The sequence below is a fragment of the Mauremys mutica genome, chromosome 3 (assembly GCF_020497125.1).
Source record: "Mauremys mutica isolate MM-2020 ecotype Southern chromosome 3, ASM2049712v1, whole genome shotgun sequence".
Lineage (NCBI taxonomy): Eukaryota > Metazoa > Chordata > Testudines > Geoemydidae > Mauremys > Mauremys mutica.
The window spans coordinates 70,158,546-70,180,844 of NC_059074.1; the positions used below are offsets into that span (position 1 = coordinate 70,158,546).

At 42.7% G+C, this 22,299-nt stretch overlaps 1 protein-coding gene across 3 annotated transcripts in view; it reads right to left on the minus strand.

Annotated features, from left to right (window-relative positions):
- The window catches only part of BACH2 (BTB domain and CNC homolog 2), a 252,433-nt gene that overhangs the window by 19,249 nt on the left and 210,885 nt on the right, over positions 1–22,299 (minus strand). For all 3 annotated transcript variants that reach the window (XM_045011415.1, XM_045011414.1, XM_045011413.1), the window contains one exon: positions 5,525–7,069. In XM_045011415.1, the coding sequence (XP_044867350.1) occupies positions 5,525–7,069 (1,545 nt within the window). The remainder of the gene's footprint in view (positions 1–5,524; positions 7,070–22,299) is intronic.

Consider the following 22,299-nt stretch of genomic DNA (forward strand, 5'->3'; position numbering starts at 1 on the left):
CGTTCTAGATAGAAGTCAGAGTTTGGTACTGCAGGCACAGCATGCTGAAGAATCAGAGAGGGCAGTGCAGAACAGGGAAGAAAATTGGCAGCATGTGACCTCCAGAAAAAGAAATAGGAAAACCCATGTACTCCCAATGCAGATAAAGATAAGAAACCCTTTTCAGGCTCTCTGCACAGGTACAACGGCGGAGAATGGCTTGGAAGAGTCATCTCAGAGAAGGGATCAGAAGGTGACCAGAAGGCATGGAATGCATTGTCCTAGGGATGGGGGTTCTATTACCACCACTCCCAAGAGGAGGAGACAGGTGGTGTTGGTCAGGGACTCCCTTCTAAAGGGGACAGAGTCATCCATCTGCCATCCAGACTGGGAAACTCAAGAAGTGTGCTGCTTGCCTAGAGCTAGAATTCAGGATGTGACAGAGTGTCTGCTGATATTGATCAAGCCTTCGGACCGCTACCCCTTCCTACTTCTCCACATGGGCACCAATGATACTGCCAAGAATTACTTTGAGCGGGTCACTGAAGACTATGTGGATCTGGGAAGAAGGATAAAGGAGTTTGAGGCGCAAGTCGTGTTCTCGTCCATCCTCCTTGTTGAAGGAAAAGGCCCAGGTAGGTACCATTGAACTGTGGAAGTAAATGCGTGATTGCGCAGGTGGTGTCAGAGAGAGCGCTTTGGATTCTTTGACCATGGGATGTTGTTCTAGGAAGAAGGATTGCTAGGAAGAGATGGGACCCACCTAACAAAGAGAGGGAAGAGCATCTTCACAGGCAGGCTTGCTAAACTAGTGAGGAGGGCTTTAATCAAGGTTCATCAGGGGATGGAGACCTAAGCCCTGAGGAAAGTGGGGATACCGGGAGGAAACACAAGGAGGAGGGTGCAACAGGGGAGGCCTCCTGATTCATACTGAGAAAGTAGGGACAATTGGCTAGCTATCTTAGATGCCTGCACATGAACGCAAGAAGCCTGGAAAACAAGCAGGAAAAATTGGAAGTCCTGGCACAGTCAAGGAACTATGTGATTGGAATAACAGATACTTGGTGGGGTAACTCATATGACTGGAGCACTGTCATGGATGGGTATAAACTGTTCAGGAAGGACAGGCGGGAGAGAAAAGGTGGAGGAGTTGCACTGTATGTAAGAGAGCAATAGGATTGCTCAGAACTCCAGTATGGAACTGGAGAAAAGCCTGTTGAGAGTCTTTGGGTTAAGTTTAGAGGTGAGAGCAACAAGGGTGATGTCGTGGTGGGCATCTGCTATAGACCACCGGACCGGGAGGATGAGGTAGACAAGGCTTTCTTTGGACAATTAACAAAAGTTTCTAGATCACAGGCCCTGGTTCTCATCAGGGATTTCAATCACTCTGACATCTGCTGGGAGAGCAATACAGCAGTGCAGAGACAATCCATGAAGTTTTTGGAGAGTGCTGGGGACAACTTCCTGGTGCAAGTGCTGGAGGATCCAACTAGGGGCCATGTTCCTCTTGACCTATTGCTCACAAACAGGGAAGAATTGATAGAGGAAGTAGAAGTGGGTGGCAACCTGGGCAGCAGTGACCATGAGATGGTCGAGATGAGGATCCTGACAAAAGGAAGAAAGGAGATTAGCAGAATATGGACCCTGGACTTCAGAAAAGCAGACTTTGACTCCCTCAGGGAACTGATGGACAGGATCTCCTGGGAGGCTACTATGGGGGGAGGGGGGGAAAGGAGTCCAGGAGAGCTGTCTGTATTTTAAAGAAGCCTTATTGAGGGTGCAGGAACAAGCCACTCCAATGTGCAGAAAGAATAGTAAATATGGCAGGCAACCAGCTGGCTTATCATAGAAATCTTTGGTGGGCTTAAAAACAAAAAAGAAGTTTACAAGAAGTGGAAACTTGGACAGATGACTAGGGAGGAATATAAAAATATTGTTTGAGTATGCAGGAGTGAAATCAGGCAGGCCAAAGCACAATTAGAGATGCAGCTAGCAAGGAATGTGAAGGGTAACAAGAAGGGTTTCTACAGGTATGTTAGCAACAAGAAAAAAGTCAGGGAAAGTGTGGGACCCTTACTGAATGGGGGAGGCAACATAGTGAGAGATGATGTGGAAAAAGCTGAAGTACTCAATGCTTTTTTTGCCTCCATCTTCACAGACAAGGTCAGCTCCCAGACTGCTGCACGGGGCAGCACAGTATAGGGAGGAAGTGAGCAGCCCTCAGTGCTGAAAGAACAGGTTAAAGACTATTTAGAAAAGCTGGACATGCACAAGTCCATGGGGTCGGATCTAATGCATCTGAGGATGATGAGGGAGTTGGCTGATGTGATTGCAGAGCCATTGGCCATTATATTTGAAAACTTTTGGTGATTGGTGGGAGGTCCCAGATGATCGTAAAAAGGCAAATATAGTGCCCATCTTTTAAAAAGGGAAGGAGAATGCGGGAACTATAGACCAGTCAGTTTCACTTCAGTCCCTGGGAAAATCATGGAGCAGGTCATCAAGGAATCCATTTTGAAGCACTTGGAGGAGAGGAAGGTGATCAGGAACAGTCAACATGGATTCACCAAGGGCAAGTCATGCCTGACCAACCTGATTGCCTTCTATGATGAGATAACTGGCTCTGTGGATTTGGGAAAAGCGGTGGATGTGATATACCTTGATGTTAGCAAAGACTTTTGATTTGGTCTCCCACGGTATTTTTGCCAGCAAGTTAAAAAAGTATGGATTGGATGAATAAGGTAGATAGAAAGCTGACTAGATCGTTGTGCTCAACGGGTAGTGATCAACGGCTCAGTGTCTAGTTGGCAGCTGGTATCAAGTGGAGTGCCCCAAGGGTCGGTCCTGGGACTAGTTTTGTTCAACATCTTCATTAATGATCTGGATGATAGGATGGATTGCACCCACAGCAAGTTTGTGGATGACACTAAGCTGGGGGGAGAGGTAGATACATTGGATGGTAGGGATAGGGTCTAGAGTAACCTAGACAAATTGGAGGAATGGGCCAAAGGAAATCTGATGAGGTTCAACAAGAACAAGTGCAGAATACTGCACTTAAGGATGGAAGAATCCCATGCACTGCTACAGGCTGGGGATGACTGGCTACGCAGTAGTTCTGCAGAAAAGGACCTGGGGATTACAGTGGATGAGAAGCTGGATATGAGTCAATAGTGTGCCCTTATTGCCAAGAAGGCTAACAGCATATTGGGCTGCATTAGTAGGAGCACTGCCAGCAGATTGAGGGAAATGATTATTCCCCTCTATTCAGCACTGATGAGGCCACACATGGAGTACTGTGTCCTGTTTTGGGCCCCCCACTACAGAAAGGATGTGGACAAAATGGAGAGAGCCCAGCGGAGGGCAACAAAAATGAGTAGGGGGCTGGGGCACATGACTTACAAGGAGAGGCTGAGGGACCTGGGCTTATTTAGTTTGCAGAACAGAAGAGTGAGGGAGGATTTGATAGCAGCCTTCAACTACCTGAAAGGGGGTTCCAAAGAGGATGGAGCTAGGCTGTTCTCAGTGGTGGCAGGTGACAGAACAAGGAGCAATGGTCTCAAGTTGCAGTCGGGGTCATCTAGGTTGGATATTAGGAAACACTATTAACCTAGGAGGGTGGTGAAGCACTGGAATGGGTTACCTAGGGAAGTGGTGGAATCTCCATACTTAGAAGTTTTTAAGGTCCAGCTTGACAAAGCTCTGGCTGGGATGATTTAGTTGGGGTTGATCCTACTTTGAGCAGGGGGTTGGACTAGATGACCTCCTGAGGTCCCTTCCAACCCTGATATTCTATGATTCTATGAACTACACCTCAGGAAGAAGGCAGAAATAACAATACATAGCACCAATTGGTTGAAGTTCTGAAAAAGTAAATGACTTTCTACAAGTGGGGCATAAAATAAAATAACGTTTTTTTTGTCCCCCTCCCTTTCTCTTTTCACTCCTATGGGCCTGACTCCAGTGAGTTCTATCCTAGGCTCTCACAACATATGCTAACCCAGGCAATGAACTTACCTGCTTTCCATGCTAGAGCAGCCGGTCTCAAGGCAACGTTTTATTGTTCTGACCCAGGACAGCAGATATGCAGTTCCATACAGAAATTACTCCAGTTCACTCACCTCAATTCCCGACTGGAATTCTGTACAAACACCCATTCTCTTTTCAGCTCTCAAGCTATGCACTGCACCTTCATTCTGCCAAGCTCATACATTTACACTGAAATAGTCACTCCTAGTTAGTGAGGTGCCACCACAGCATTTATACCTGGCCTTGTTGCCTTTGTCAATGACCCTATTTCTCTCTCACTGATGGAAGAATATTTGTCAGTGCTGCATGGAAACTCACAGCTTGTTTCTCGGTCCCATACACTTTCCCTGCTTCTCTCAATTGTTCCTGTAAATTCATGGATAACAATCCTCGATGTTTTATGCAACAGTCTGCTAGAGTTCTTCAGTAACGAGGAAAGTGTGGTCCTAGGCAGGAAGTACAATCCAAATAATCAATTTGATGAGAGGCAAACCACCATTATTTGATGGTTGCAAATAAAGACAACACACAGGGAGGCTGCACAGTTTAGAGCAGTGATGGGCAACTGTGGCCTGCGGGGCATGAGACATTTTGCTTACATTGACCATCTGCAGGCACTGCCCCCTGCAACTCCCAGTGGCCGCAGTTCGCCATTCCCGACCAATGGAAGCTGCGGGAAGTGGCGGCCAGCACATCCCTGCGGACCCACTGCTTCCCACAGCTCCCATTGGCCGGCAGCGGCAAATTGTGACCACTGGGAACTGCGGAGGGCCATGCCTGCAGACGGTCAACATTAGCAAAAGGTCTCGTGGCCCGCAATTAGATCACTCCTGATGGGCTGCATGCAGCTCACAAGCCGCAGGCTGCCCACCACTGGTTTAGAGGATAGGCAATGAGACTAGGAGGAAGCAAACCTGGGTTCTATTCCTAGCTGTGTCACTGACCAGCTGTGTGACGTTAGGTTAGTTATTTCACCTCTTTGTGGCACCGTTGCCCCTCCCATCCTTTGTCTGTCTCATACAGATTGCAAGTGATTTGGAGCAGGGACTCTGTTTATACAGTGCCATGTCTACCTCTACAAGGCCACAATCTTGGGCCCTGTAAGTGCTACCATAATATTACACTCTATAAACCAAGCTGGAGGAAACAGTACAGTTTAAGAGTGAAAATATACTTTAATTCCTTACAATAGATATATTTTTGGCTAGGTGTGAGGAGGAAAAAAGAGAGGTGGCAGCATTTCTATGAACATAAATTTACTCTCATCATTCAGCTGCTTGCTGCTGCTTGTTTAATATTAAAATTTCAGTAAGTGCCAAGTCTCTAGGAGCTCAACAAGCTATTCATGATCTCTCCTCTGTTAACCATGCAGATTCAGCTGATGAGGAGATGAATACATACCCTTTGCCTCTGTAAATTAGAAAGTACTGGGCAAATGCCAAAAGTTATTTCAGAGAATAAAGGACTGATTCAATGGGTCACAATGACTGTTATATGTGTACTTATCTTAATTCCCTACCTCATGTCCTCTGTCTTGCACAGGACATGATTCACTGTCTGCTTCTGAGAACGACCCAGACTCATCACTGGAGTTTGTTCCATAGGATGGCTCACATTTAATCTGGGGTCTGACTTGGTTGTACATTCCATCTCCCATCATGCCTGGCTCCTGATGTTCAGGGGCCAGGAATCGAGCTCCTTGGGAACAGGGGGAAGATGAAAACTCACACAGAGGGAGGCTACAGGGAGAACCAACACTGCCATCCTCTGCATATGAGTAGGAGGAACATGAGCTAGAGGTCCTGGTTCTGGTTTCCAAAGGAGGAGAGCGAGGGCAAACTTTAATTGGCACCGGGCAGCTGGTGTTAGGCCGCATCCTTCCTGGCAAGTGATCAGCTGTCAGTCCACTGTGGGAATAGGTCTGTGAACTAGGAAGGGATTGGCTGCCTCCAGCCCACAGACCCTTTGGCACAGTCTCAGTGAGGTCTTTGTCCAAGCTGCTCACACCAGAATATGAATGCACTGAAGTGTTTACTTGGTCACAAGCATTTGAAGAGAATATAACACTCCTCCTGTCCAGTTCACCTTCCTGTTTACAGAGTGCTTCAAAACCAGGCCCTCTGAGTGGCGATCCCATCGTGAAGTTGGAAGTATCCTTCTGAATGGCATGGGACTGTCCATAATTCCCTGTGAAAGGGCTGTAGTCAGTTTTCTGGTCACCCTGAGTTGTCCCTTTGTCAAAAGGGCATGCTGGACTCCTGGCAAAGTGCTGTTGGGAAGTACTGGGGAAGCCAACCAAATCTATGCTTTTTGTTCTGTTGAAGAAAGACCTTAAGCAGGAAGGAGAGGACACACTTTTAGACCTGTCAATACAAGTGGGACTTGGCTGTTTCCTGTCCATTTCGACATCCCCTTCTTTATCCCTGATGTCAGGTTCATCTCCAGACAGGCAAAGCGTGATGCTTTCTTCATCGTTTTCCTCATTCTGAGGCTCGCTTTTTATCTGGCCCACAGCAAGTCCTGATTTGAGGCCATTGCCAGAACTCTCTTCGCTGAATGTGCTTGCAAAACCTGAGGTACTGATGTGTGATGTGTTGTAGACATTCTTGGAACAAGCAAGCTGGTATTTCTTATATCTTGGGTACCGTGTTACTGCGTCTTTGTCCAAACTGTCCTTGCTATCTCTCAGCATGTCAGAGTCAGGCAGCATCCCTTCTTCCTTGTCTGCTCCAGAACTAGTGGATTCAAAGTTAAAGGGTTCCTGATGCATTCTTTCCCTTGGGCAGGATATCTTTGAAGTCTCTGATTCCATAGTTTCCTCCTCTTCTCCATCAGAGTTCTCTTCATCGTGCATTCTCTGGCAGGTGGTATCCTTTTTGCACAGGAACAGGCCATCTTCATTGTTCAGCAGCTGAGTCTGAAGGAAGCTGAAGCAGGAGTCCTCCAGGTTGTGCATGCGCAGGAATTCAGCACAGTGGATGACCTCCTGGATGTTTTCTCTGCTGAGTAACAGCTTAGCAGTGTAGGCAAACTGTAACAATGGACCAAATCCTCTGGCAGTGACCTGCAAAAAACAACAACAACAGGGAAATTGACATCATTACCATCAGTACAGCTATTGTCCCAAGCCTTTCAAGTGTAGTTAGATAACCTGACAGCTCTAATGTCCATAAATAAATACTGTAAAGTACCAGTTAATCTTTTATCAGGTCAGCCATTATGCTACTTCCAATAATTAATGCTGTCTGCTCTGTGTTGCTTTTATAGCTCATATTACAGGCTGAACTAAACATTACTTAGACGGAGTGACTTAAAGAGCTACGAACAGGGCATTTAAAAGATGTAAAAATATACATTAGCATACACACTGTTAATCTGTCAATGAATGAATTCATAGTTCTCTGTTAACATGATGCATTGCAACAAGAAGATACAAATGAAAGTATGATTCTTCTAACCCTGGTGCATTTAATTTGCACAGTGTTTTGGGAGGCAAACATGTATGCTATGTGTTATATTTAAATGTTATATGAAAATTCAGATAAGAACTTTTCCCCCAAGGCAATCAGGCTAATGTTTCCTCAAATCTATGCTAGTCACCATTTATCTAGTTGCTATTTCACAAATAATGGAAGATTTTGAATTTGTACTGCACATGGGTTCTCCCCAATCAGAGGAATTGCATTATTTCTGGTTTCAGTGAATATGAATTACAGCATGCAGGGAATAGGTTCACATTCATATTCAACTGCTATAAGTCACACAGAGCCCTAGTCTGGCACATATTTTATTCTGTTTTTCTTTGGGAATGAATTATAGTTATTGCCTGGATCTATTATACATATACACCACACACATATTATATATAAGGAATACATACCCTCACATATGTACATGCGCACTTCCTCCCCGCCCCCAGATATGTTGTAGTGATATCCATACACAGAGCCATGTGATAAATTGCATATATCATGAACTTTTGACTACTGTATCCCACCTGCATCCTGCCCATTAATCCATTGCAATCGACTCCAACTAAAGGTTTTTCCCATCTGTCCTCCCCAACAAGTTATTCTGGACTGAAGCGCAGCACAAGCACTACTCGTTCCCGGAGCAGCAAGAGGTTTAAGATGTGATATGTCCTGACTAATCCAGGACTAGAAATGGAAGCATCCTAATGGAAAAGGGAAATGTTTAGCTTTTTCTGGTCCCCATCCTTTGTATTCTGAAAAGCAGACTCGTGTCAAATTTTCACTGACAGACCAGTCCCAAGCTGTGGCTCACAATCAAGGAACAAGATTTCTAAGACAGGAAGGACTGTCCAGTGGTTAGGGCACTAAAATGGGATTAAAAAAAACAGCGTTAAACTCCTTGCAGCACCCAAATCTTCCTGTATGACACTGGGCAGATCACTTAGCCTCTCTGTACCTTAGGTCCCCATTTGTAAAATAGGAAAGCTGGTTCCTATCACACAGCGGTGTTGTGAAGATAAATACATTAAAGATCATGAGGCACTCCAATATGATGATAGCAGGAGACAGATAATTCCCCTAAAATAGGCAGATGGTTTTCCACTGAGTTACACGGCACCTGCTTTACCCGTGCAACGTTCTGATAAATCAGATTTTAAATCTGAAAAGTTAGGATAGTAATCATAGATATGTAGGACTGGAAGGGACTTTGAGAGATTATCTAGTCCCCTGAGCTGAGGCAGAACCAAGTAAACCTAGATCATCCCTGACAGGTGTTTATCTAACCTCTTCTTAAAAACCTCCAAAGACAAGGATTCCACAACCTCCTTTAGTAACCTGTTCCAGTGTATAACTATCCTTATGTTAGAAAGTTTTTCCCTAACATCTAACCTAAATCTCCCTTGCTGCAGATTAAGCCCCTTTCTTCTTGTCCGACCTTCAGTGGACATGGAGAACAGTTGATCACCATCCTCTTTGTAACAGCCCTTAATATAACCGAAGACTTACTGCAGGGTTCTCAAACAAGGGTCGCTGCTTGTGTAGGGAAAGCCCCTGGCGGGCCGGCTGGTGAGTTTACCTGCCCCGTCCGCGGGTCCGGCCGATCGCGGCTCCCACTGGCTGTGGATCACTGCTCCGGGCCAATGGGAGCTGCTGGCGCAGCGATCCACAGCCAGTGGGAGCCGCGATCGGCTGGACCCACGGACGGGGCAGGTAAACACACCAGCCAGCCCGCCAGGGGCTTTCCCTACACAAGCGGCAACCCCTGTTTGAGAAACCCTGACTTACTGGGTCCTCTCTCAGTCTTCTTTTCTCAAGACTAAACATGACCAACTCTTTTTTAAACTTTTCCTCACAGGTCAGGTTTTCTAAACCTTTCATCATTTCTGTTGCTCTCCTTTGGACTCTCTCCAATTTGTCCACATCTTTCCTAAGTGTGGCACGCAAAATTGGACACAGTACTCCAGCTGAGGCCTGTTAATACACCCCAGAATGATATTAGCCTTTTTCACAACTGCATCATATTGCTGACTCGTATTCAATTTAGCCCCCAGGCCCTTTTCAATGGTACTACCACTTAGCCAGTTATTCTCCATTTTGTAGTTATACATTTGAATTTGCCTAAGTGAAGTACTTTGCACTTGACTTTATTATATTAATCTTATTGAATTCAGACCAATTCTCCAATTTGTCAAGATCCTTTCAAATTCTAATCCTGTCTTCCAAAGTGCTTGCAACCCTTCCCAGCTTCCACAAACGTTATGAGAATACTCTCCATTACTGAAGTCATTAATAAAATATTGACTAGTACTGGACCCAGGATAGACCCCAGCGGAACCCTATTTGACTGTGAACTACTGATAACTACTTTTTGAGTAAGATCTTTCAACCAGGTGTGCACTTACTTTAATTCATCTAGACCACATTTCCCTAGTTTGCTTATAAGAATGTCAAGTGTGGCTGTGTCAAAAGCTTTACTAAAATCAAGATGTATCATGTCTACTGCTTCCCCCCATGGGAATAATTATGTATGTTTGGAATCGACTCACTCATAATGCTAAAACCATGAGTGAGTCATGCAGGTCATTCCAAAGAAGTGCTTATAAATCCTTTGCTACACAACACCATCAGGTACTTTGTACAGGCCACATATTTTAGAGAAAAAATGAGAGAGAGAGAAAATTTTAAAAAGAAACTATTGTATAGCCAGGCTGTCAAGAGCTCTACCATGGAGCCTTGGAAGGAGAGGAAAACAACAATCTTTTCACACACTTCTTAAAATCGTCCTCAATAGATTTTCTATACACAACAGTACTGCAATAAATGCTATTTTAGAAAACTTCTAACTTGACTGCTTGTATCTTACACAATTCTTGCAACAAAGCCTATACATTCCCCTTTTACAATAAGCCTCTGGTGTAAAATTGCCTAGATTTAGGAGTTGACTATTGAACTGATCTTTGCTCTGTCAGTGTTACATTTTTTTTCTGTTAGATTGTCAGTTCACTGAAAGTGTATCTGCATTTTATCTACACTCAGTTTGATTAGCAAAATTGCTTGGAAACTTTAAACATAAGAACAGATATACAGGGTCAGATCAAAGGTCCATCTAGTCCAGTATCCTGTTTTCCAACAGTGGACAATGGCAGGTGCTCCAGAGAGAATGAACAGAACAGGCAATCACCAAGTGATCACCATCCCGTTGCCCACTCCCACCCTCGGCAAACAGAGGCTAGGGACACCATCCCTGCCCATCCTGACTAATAGCCATTGATGGACCTATCCTCCATGAATTTATCTAGTTCTTTTTTGAACCCTGCTATAGTCTTGGCCTTCACAACTGGTACAGAGTTCCACCACTTGACTGTGTGTTGTGGGAAGAAACAGTTTCCTTTGTTTGTTTTAAACCTGCTGCCTATTAATTTCATTTGGTGACCTCTAGTTCTTGTGTTATGAGAAGAAGTAAATAACACTTCCTTATTTACTTTCTCCGCACCAGTCACGATTTTATAGACCTCAATCATATCCCCCCTTAGCCGTCTCTTTTCCAAGCTTATTAAGTCCCAGTCTTATTAATCTCTCCTCATAAGGAAGCTGTTCCATACCCCTAATCGTTTTTGTTGCCCTTTTCTGTACCTTTTCCAATTCCAATACATCTTTTTTGAGATGGGTGACCACATCTGCATGCAGTATTCAAGATGTGGGCATACCATGGATTTATAGAGAGGTAATATATTCTCTGTCTTATTATCTATCCCTGTCTTAATAATTCCCAACATTCTGTTTGTTTTTTTGACTGCCGCTGTACATTTAGTGGATGTTTTCAGAGAACTATCCACAATGACTTCAAGATCTCTTTCTTGATGGGTAGCAGCTAATTTAGACCCCATCATTTTATATGTACAGTTGGGATTATGTTTTCCAATGTGCATTACTTTGCATTTATCAACATTGAATTTCATCCGCCATTTTGTTGTCACCCAGTTTTATGAGATCCCTTTGTAGCTCTTTGCAGTCTGCTTTGGACTTAACTATCTTGAGTAATTTGTATCATCTGCAAATTTTGCCACCTCACTGTTTACCCCTAAGGGTAAACAGTGTTTATTTATGAATATGTTAAACAGTACTTGTCCCAGTACTGACCCCTGGGGGACACCACTATTTACCACTCTCTATTCTGAATACTGACCATTTATTCCTACCCTTTGTTTCCTATCTTTTAATCAGTTACCAAACCATGAGAGAACCTTCCCTCTTATTCCATGACTGCTTACTTAACTTAAGAGCCTTTGGTGAGGGACCTTGTCAAAGGCTTTCTGAAAAATCTAAGTACACTATATCCACTGGATTCCCCTTGTCCACATGCTTGTTGACCCCCTCAAAGAATTCTAGTAGATTGGTGAAGCATGATTTCCCTTTACAAAAAACATGTTGACTCTTCCCAACAAATTGTGTTCATCTATGTGTTGACAGTTATGTTCTTTACTATAGTTTCAACCAATTTGCCTTGTACTGAAGTTAGTATTACTGGCTTGTAATTGGTGGTATCACCTCTGGAGCCTGTTTTAAAAATTGGTATGACATTAGCTATTCTCCAGTCATCTGGTACAGAAGGTGATTTAAATGTGCCACTCGGAAGCCAATTTTTTCTTGATAAGATCTTCAATCATGGGTTTTTGTATCACTGCATATCTTGTAAAAATCAGCTACAACATGCGACTGTAAGAGCAGTAGATTATAACGTATTTGAGATCAGAAGAGACTCCATGGAATAAAAAGGTTCTCATGGTAGTTATCTAACATAACCACTAGAGGGAATTACTGCAAAACAAATTGAAGCACTCAATGGCTCTGTCTACTATGTTTTCACCTGTGCTGTTTGCTATACTGTAGATAGTCTAAAGAACCTTGTAACTGACTTGTAACAGTCCACAAGAAAGCTATCTTCCAGGCTGACTTGGTCTTTCACTCCTAATAACCCTAGATGATAAATACAGTATTCAGGACATCTGTTTTATGCCAGTATCTGTTTTTAAGCCAGAATGTCAGCAGCAGAGCTCTTGCCACACTAAACAGGAAATATGGAAGACACCTGGCCGTATGAGAACTTCGGCTTTCATTTAAATGAAATGAAGATATGTAGAAAAAACTTTGAATGAAGGGCAGATGAGAGAGACGGTCAGGCCCGCCCTTGAATTAATTTTGATCTGACACAGCAATTTTGTAACTATCACTGTCCTAATTCATTTACAGACACACAGAAGTAAAGTTACCATTAGCGCACCAGAACGATCAAACTTTCAGCTCTAACAGACGCCCTCAGGGAGGAGTCTCTGAAATGTTTCAATTCAGAGCGAATGTTTTAAACTATATAAAACAATAACTTTGATAATAAATGCATGCAAACACTTGCTGGTAAGTGTTAAAACTAACAGAATCGCAGTAGCCTGAAGCTGTCCAAATAATGATTTGGCCTCTGTTGTGGGTCCACCTTCTTACTGCCGTTGGAACTGCTTGTATTTAATTCACTGTGACAAGAAAGCAGATATTCAGGCACTGGAGTATGGTTATACATATTGCACATTTTGAAAAGGAAGATTTAAAAGCTGCATATATTACAGCTACCCACGCACTTTCATATCTATGGATTGGGTTTTTACAGCAGGAACGGTCCTTTTAAAAGATCACACCAAAGATATGTCACAGTACAACAATTTGTGAATCCAAGGTCATATGTTTTACTAATGGAATTGGGATTTATTAACCCAAAATAATGCTCCTCATTTATATTTTAGAGAAACATTGGGTAGATGGATACAATGCTACTCACAGACCACCACCACAACCAAACTTTATTTTTTATATTACAAATACGATGTCCGATTTCCAGGATCTATTTGCTGCCAAATTTAAGAGGTGTTTTCAATAAAAATAAGCATTCAACAAGACAGCTGTTTGTGGGAACATGTATGGAGCATCCTCTCCAAACTGATATGCCAGGCCACTACACCACTAGCCTCTCATCGTACACAGCTCTTCTGACTACCCACTTCTACCAAATTAACCACAACCATTGCTAGACAGAGTAGTTAAAAGTTTGTGTGTACAAAACCCCAACCTAGGAAACAATATATGTGTGCCAGCTCCCTGACTGTACGCTGCATCCCTTTCTTTTACCCTTCATCCCTTTGCTGTCTTTTTGATTGTAAGCTGGGCTTTGTCCTCATATATATTTGAAATGTGCCAAGCACACTGTGGACTCTACCACAACCTAAGTAATGAAGAATTTTGTTTTTCTTGTGTAACCCCCTGGTCTGTGGGCATTAAATATCTCATTCTGTGCCCCAGCCACATTGGATACCAGACTGTCACAGCCCCACCCACAGAGACTGGCTCTTTGGCTCAAGTTACTCCCGTTTTTAGCTCAGGAGGTCCCTAGTTCAGCTCCCGTGTTGGCCATCATGGCAGTTGTCATGCTTGCTCCCAATGATTGAAATTGAATGTGGAACTCTAAGTCAATTTTGTCTTATGAAGCAACATGAGGCTAGTGATGGAATGGAGGAGTGTGATGCTGATGATCAGGAGCACTCTAGAAACTGTGTATAGTGGGGAGACAATTATTAAGAGATTCTGAGATTATAAAGCTGTAAGGGTCCACTGTGATCATCTAGTCTTACCTTCTGCATAACATAGGCCATAGGACCTTCACTAAATTAATTCCTGTTTGAACTACAGCATATCTTTTAGAAATAGATTGGCTAATTAGCATTAGAAAATACTACATTTATTGACAAGACCATAAATTTATAGACTCGCAGAAACTAAGGATGCAAAACCCATTTAGATTATTCTGTCTCTCCCTTTGTTACCCAGAGAGTAATGAGTGTTTTGTTCTATCTACTTTTAATTGGCTTAAGTGATGGACTTCCATGACTTCCTTTGGGAAACTGTTACTAGAACCTACTTAAAACCTCACTGCTAGGAAATTTTGCTTCCCTTATTTTCAATCACACAATTTTTTGTTTTATCTTCTTGGATTAATCTAAACAATTCCTCTCCCTCCTGGGCATTTAGACCTTTCAAATACTTGCAGAATTACCATATTCCCTACCTCCCACTTGTCCTTACTTGGTATTAAATCCTCAATAAACCCAAAACTAGATAATCTAGGGGAAATATCTGGAAAATAATGGTACTCTCGGACATTTGGGGGAGAGAATGAGAAGCAGATTAGGCCTGAGCTGGCAAGGCAAAAATGTTAGCAAAAAAGACCAACCCTGTTGTGGCCACAAACGCAAAGGGATGGAGGTATCGTTCTTGCATAGAAATGTCCAGAACTGTCTGCAGTATTCTAGGAGCAGGAAGATTGTAGCCAGTCTCTAAATGTATTCGTGACATTTCTCTGGAACTGCTCCGTAGTGTTCAGGGCAGTTCAGTACTAGCAAAATGTCAATAAATGGGAGCTGAATTCAAAGAAGAATGAGATAAGTGATTAAGGGGCTGGGAGAGACTGACTTATGAGGAAATAGTGAAAGAACTAAATATGTAAAAATTGGCTAAGTGATAGCTAAAGTGGAATGAGAGTCCATATACAGTAGTCTGAAGGGTGTAAATGCTGAGGAGAGAGAGGAATTGTTTAAGATATTAAAAAGAGGTACTGCTGGGTGCAAATGGGATAAAACCGAAAAAGGGAAAATTTAGGCACATTTTTTTATACTCAACCTAGTCGTTAATTGTTTTAAGAGTGTGGAATGGCTTCCCAAGCAAAGTGATGAATGCCTTGTTGCTTGAAACTTGACAAAGCAGTGAAGAATATATTGCAGAGAAAAAAAATCTTGTCCTGGCAGGGACGGACTAGATGATTTGGTGAGTCTTTTCCAGCTCTAATTTCTAGGACTGTGTGAGTGACATTCATAACTTATCAGAGAATAACCAAAAGCAGCTGATTCATTAGTAAAAATACCTTGGGTGTTTAAAAGAATAATTCTTTAAAAACCGGCAAGAGGCATTAACTTGCTCCACTGGATGCAAAAAGTTCTGTGGAGTATTAGCCACATAACTCTCATTGGTCAGAACTTTGCAATGCTTTGAGAACTCAGGGATAGGTATAAGAACAGCTGAAGGTCTTCATTCTGAAAGCACTTATGCAGACAATTAACTTTATACTCTCATGTGGAAAGCTAAGCATGCATGTAAAGTGCTTGCAGGATCACAGTTTAAGTTTATAATATTCAGAATTTGTAATATAAGGGTATCACAAAAGCATCTAAAACACTACAAATAGTTTCCCATCATCTCTATCTCCAAAAAGTGATTTAACTAATTTAAACCATTTTTTTTGCGAGGCAGGGGAAAAAGAAAATGTAGATCAAGGCTGACACTTTGAATGTCAAATTCCAAACTTAACTATTAATTAAAAATACTGAGTAATAAACATATAGGAAGGGCTGTGTGTGTGTGTGTGTGTGTTTGCTTTAAAGTGAAATCAGAAACCATCTATTTATTATTTTATTGCTATATGGTGGTGGTTGATATAATACACAACACTGATTTAGAGGCATGTGTAAAGACTTTAATCAACTTCAGAGTTGAAGATTGTTTCCTCAGCCTTATTAGTCAAATTAGTAAGTGTCTCCTAGGCCAATAAGTTCCTAAAGTACAACTTATATAATCAAGCACACCCTAAAAATAGAAGATCAGATTAATGACAGTTAACTGTTCCTATTTTTTTCCACAGCCCGAAGGAGGTCTCAGGGATTAAACAACACCTCTAATCTTATTTGCTATAATTAACATGCACTTTATTCTTTTTCTTTTGCAGGCAATGTGTGGGTATAGCATGTGCATTATTTTCAGATTGTAATTTAATAACTAAGATCAGTAACCAGGATGTTATTTCATTAAAAGTTAAGTAACTTTCTGATTATTTACTTAGTTATTTTTTCTTGGAATGGGGTTTCCTGGCAGATTCTGTTTTTTCCCCAACCTGGAGTTTTTTGTTTGCTTGGTTTTAAATCTTTTCAGACAGTTTGTCAAACATCCTACTATATTTGCACAAGCAAACACTCAGTTGCATGTGCAAAATAGACAGATGCAGATTTTCATGATTTGCATATACAAATGCCTATCAGCATGCATAAGATTGGTATGTGCAAGATTAGATGCTGCTTTTCAAACTGCAATCTTTTATGATCATACAGCAATGCACAGCAGGCAGGAAAAGAGATCCAAAGATGAAGACGAATAGGATACAGAGAAAATAATAGAATATTTATTTTTTAAGCCAGAGACAAATATGCCAACCTTATATTGACTTTTTTGGCTTAATTCTGTGGTTTAAGTATCCTCCAATCCCTAAAGCTTAAAAAATGGTAGCCCTGCAATCACAACAGTGCACATTTCCCCTGTCTGATCATTATCAAGAGGCCACTGGGTTAGATCCATTAATCTAATATCATTTCATATAAGGAATCAACAATCACTCTTTAAAATCCAGTTTGGTCCAGAAGCAGGGAGGCTACATGAATCTGTATCTGGGCTTTTAAATATAACATTAAAAGCAGTTCCCCTGCTGGTACAGAAGTAATGAAAGCTCTAAGCAAGGCCTGCAGTTTTGCTTGAAAAATGTCTTTTGTGCTCAGCATATTTTTAGCTTGAGTTTTACTTTCTACCCACTCAGGCTGGTGATCACAAACTTCGATACAAGACTGATCTGATGTCAAATTGATACCCTGACAACTTTCTGACATTAAATCGAAAGTGTGAGTGACAGCATCGCAATGAAAACATCTCCGCATCCATGCATTCTAATGAAAGGGAGGAACCCAGACCATAAAGCTCTTTTCTCCAAAATGCTGATTTATCTTTTTTAGTGAAAATAAAAACTAAAAAAGCAGCCCAGCCACCTGCAAAGCAGCACTGCAGCCAGGCTAAGGGATGTGACAGAGCAGCTTCTCTTTGAAGTACATCCACTTCAAATGCCTCTTAAGAGGTCAGGCTACAGTGCTTCAAGAAGTGCCTTAACTCTCTTTGTAGTTTTACTTTTACTTAGGAGGCCAAAAGGGAGCACTTTTATGGCATCCAATTTTGCTTTTACTGTAGAAGTTTTAAGTATAGCAGCCCCTCTTGCAAGCTCCAGCCTCTGATCAGGAAGGAGAGAGATCTACTACAGCCTTTGATTACCTGTGCAGTAGTATTTATAAAATGGAGAAGGAAAAAAAATCTATTTCCGTTTTCTTCATCTCCTTGACATAATGAACATGTAGTGGGCCAATATTTCAGACAGGCGCACACTCGTTAGCAGATCACTGGCAGTTCAAATGCTAGTTTGCAAAGTTATCTAGTACCCAAGCACAAATTCCAGCTGCTCATGCTTACTGAGGCCATGGCTACACTTGCAAATTTGCAGCGCTGCAGCAGGGTGTGTAAACACACCCTCTCCAGCGCTGCAAATTGCGGCGCTGCAAAGCGCCAGTGTGGTCAAAGCCCCAGCGCTGGGAGCGCGGCTCCCAGCGCTGTACATTATTCCCCACAGGGAGGTGGAGTACGGAGAGCGCTGGGAGAGCTCTCTCCCAGCGCTGGCGCTTTGACTACACTTAGCGCTTTGAAGTGCAAGTGTAGCCATAGCCTGAGAATGGGGTATTTAAAAAAACCTCATTAAAAATAAAACCTGATTGGCCAGTCTGAACACAGGCTTTTTGATCCTGCATTTTGATCTTCACCGGTGGAACCTGGCAGCTGGTCAGCTGAATTCAACTGGACCGGTTGTGGGTTCAGATTTCAGGACTGGAGCCACAGCTTTAAGCAGTCAGGGTCTGAAACCTTGGTATAACTGGGGTCTCTGGAGTCTGGGTATTTGTTTTATGCAAATGAGGATTGCAATTTTCAGGAGTCAAAACTAACATTTAGTGTTTTTAAAGTTTTATTCCTGTCAAGTGAAACAAACACCTTATTTATGGTTTATAAGGATCTTGACAAAAGTGAACGCAAATGAAAGGTTTCAGCAATAGGACTGAAATTAATATCCAAAGGTGGAAGGATGGTCATGGGGATAAAGCCAAGCCTGAAAATGAGGAGATTTAGGTTCTGGCTCAGAGACAAACTCCCTGTGCGACACTAGGGTTGACAACTTTCTCATCGCACAAAACCGAGCACCCCTGCCCCGCCACCTCCCTCCTGCCCCAGCCTGGTGATTGGGGTGTCGGAGGGGGTGAGGGCTCCGGTTGGGGGTGCGGGCTCTGGGGTGGGGCCAGAACTGAAGGGTTCAGAGTGTGGGAGGGGGCTCAGGGCTGGGATGTGAGGGCTCTGGCTGGGTGTGAGGGCTCTGGGGTGGGGCAAGGAATGAGGGGTTTGGGGTGCAGGAGTGGACTCTGGATGGGGGCTGAGGGGTTCAGAGTGTGGGAGGGGGCTCAGGGCTGGGGCAGGGGGTTCGGGCTCCTCAGGCGGCTACTGTAAGCAGCGACGTGTCCCTCTAGCTCCTAAGCACAGGGGCAGCCTGGTGGCTTAGTGTGCTGATTCTGCCTGCAGGTGCCGCCCCCACAGCTCCCATTGGCCATGGTTCCTGGCCAATAGGAGCTGTGGAGCTGACGCTTGGGGCGGGAGAAGCGCATGGAACCTTCCTGCCCACCCCTGTGCCTAGGGGCCGCAGGAACATGCTGGCTGCTTCTGGGAGCTGCGCGCAGTCACTGCATGCAGGGAGCCTGCCTTAGCCCTGCTGCGCTGCCGACTGGACCTTTAGCCGTCCAGTCAGCGGTGCTGACCGGAGCTACCAGGATCCCTCTTCAACCAGGCATTTCAGCCGAAAACACGATACCGGGCAACTTTATGAGACACTGCCTAAACTTCAGCCATTTTGTACCTCAGTTTCATGGCTTGTAAAATAGGGATAATAATATTTCCCTACCTTACAGGGAGATGGAGACTTAATTCTTTAAATGTTTGTAAAACACAGAGATCCCTAGATGGCAGGTGCTTCACTAGTACAAAGTACTAGAATGATAAGAAGGAAAGGCTGACTCACCTAAAACACCTTTCCCCAAGGACAAAAAAAATTTGTAAACTACGTACATTGCTTTGAGAAAACAGTGTCGTTACTGGCAGCAGGACACATGGCTCAGAAATGATTGCCAAGTGCTGAGATGGTATAAATAATAAATTAATCAATGTTTACATTATTGGTCATGTCAGATTTCAATAACCTGACATACATGTTAGAGTGCAAAAGTTAAGACATACATATGCTTAGGTCCCTCTAAATCAAGCTTACTGCCATAGCAATGTGTACCTTTGAGGTATTTTTAAACATGTTGGTCCTGAATACTTTGCTGCTTACAATTTTCAGTTTAGGAAATCTCATCTTTAAAAAAAATATGGGAACACTACTGAATTGGAAAATCTGGTGCTTTTCTGTGCACTCAGAACCATGAAAATGGAAAATCATACACTTTACCTTAGTTTAATAAAAATTAAAGGATGCTGCATAACAGGTGTAATAATGATAACTGAGATCTGATGAAAACATTCATTCTGCACTCAGAGAAAAACTAGGCTCAGCTCCATTGAGCTAGACCAACTTGCACCAGTTGAGGATCTGACTCAATGTATTTCCCCCTTAATGTTAGGTGACTAGGGTATAATAATCGAAAGACACAGATGGTTCATAAAGAAGAGTCAGGAGAATACCTGTGTAGAAGAATGGCTGAAGAAATTGAAGTGTAAAGTTGTATGGATTGTTACAGTCCTTACAAATCAAGGGTGGAGATGATGCAAAGAGAAAATTAGTCACAAGGATGTTACAGACCATCTGATTCAAAACACTTATTTTTAATACAATATTTGCCTTAGCAGACATAGAATGGAGCAAAACAGAAAGACAAAGGACAACTTGGTCAGCAGGCGCATGCAGTATTCCATCCTTGGATGTACATACAAAATTCACATTGAAATCAGCGGGAGAGACACATGCACCCGTGAAGAGAAAGAGTTTAATGCAAGAGTGTCAGGACTAAAACAGAAACTCAAATTCAGATTAAAGACAAACAAGCCACATTTTGAAAGGGGAAAATTAAGCAGTGTGTAGGACACAGTAGATCAAATAAAATGGGATGAGGAATGGGAGGAGAACAGTCCTAAAGAGGGGGGAAATTAAGTGGTCACAAAATAAAGATTATAGGTGAAAGTGTGTAAAAGACTTGTTTGCGAGCATGACATGTTCAAAGGCCTCCTGGGAGGAAAAACAAAAGCAGCTTTGGACATTTAAAATATCTAGGATGAAAAGGGAACATGCAAAAGCTGTCAGGTTACACTAGCAAGCAGAATCAAAACAGGAAAAGTAAAAAGACACAGAAGAAACTTGGCAGTTCTGAGTGGTTACTAGGAGAGCTGATTTGGAGGACTGAGTTTTTGGAAGCAGCAAGTAAGGAAACACACATAAGGAAAAATTAACAATGCACCACAAATGATACTTTCTCTGTCTCTCTCTTTTTGCAAGTGGAGTTAAGTTTCAATTATTTATGTACATTCTTCATAGTGTCCTGATAAATACACTAATATATTTTGTAAATATAACAGAATTTTCACAACAAGAAATCTCACTACAGCATATGCTATTACATTTTGCTGAGTGCAGGCATAGGGAAGCCATGTACATTTTTGCATGTGCCTTAGTGAAATGCTAATTAGCAAAGTTATACTATAAGGAGCAAACTGAGAAGGAAAGAGACAATAGGGCTACTGAGGGATAAGACTGCAAAAAAAAAAAAAGGACAGATGAAAATGGTGTTGCTAAAGGATTCTTTGATATGGTGTGTCTTGGGCAAATTTCTAAGCAGGCAGAGCTCATCTCTCTCCAGGCAATGTGGGTCCAAGGACAGAATAGGCCCACTGCTCCTCCTGCATGTTGTAAGAGGTGACTAAAAAGGGGCTGAGCAAGTCAACGATGTCCATACCGGACTGATCACAGCCCGGGTTAATAATGACCGCGCCATCCGTCTCCCACCAGGGCAGATGTGACAAGTATACTACTGGTGTAACCCCAACAAAGAGGATCCGTGGAAGAGACAACATCACCATAGCCACATGAAATGTAAGGCCATTGAGACAAATAGGGAGGTTGAAAGAACTCACGTACAAAATGGAACAATACACCTGGCACCTCCTAGGAATCTCTGAGGTCAGATGGAAGAACTTTGGAGAGGTACTAACAGAAGAAGGCCATGTACTCTATTACAGTGGAGAGGACAAACATGTCAACGCGTAGGATTTCTTGTGCATAAAGATATCAAGAATTCAGTATTAGGATGCCGCCCAATGTCCAGTAGGCTTATTTCCATCTGTCTAAAGGCAATACCCTTTAATATCACAGTGGTACAAGTCCACGCCCCTACAACAGACTATGATGATGAGCAAATTGAAGATTTTTACAATCAACTCCAAGACATCATTGATAAGGTACACAAGAAATATATTCTGATTGTACAAGGAGATTGGAATGCTAAAGTGGGTACTGATGCACAGGCAGATTGGCGAGATTATTGTGGCCCTTTCTGTAATGCGGTAACCAATGAGAGAGGATTGAGACTTTTGGAGTTTGCGAACTATAACAATCTGGTTCTTGCAAACCCATTAGAAGCACATAAAGCATCCAGATGATCAACATGGCACGCACCTAATGGTCTACATCACAGCCAGATCAACTACATAATTGTGCAAAACCGATTTCATTCTGGGATTAACAGAGCTAAAACAAGGAGCTTCCCTGGTGCTAATATTGGAAGTGATCACAACCTTGTGATGCTAAATTTTTGGCCACGGCTAAGGAAAATCA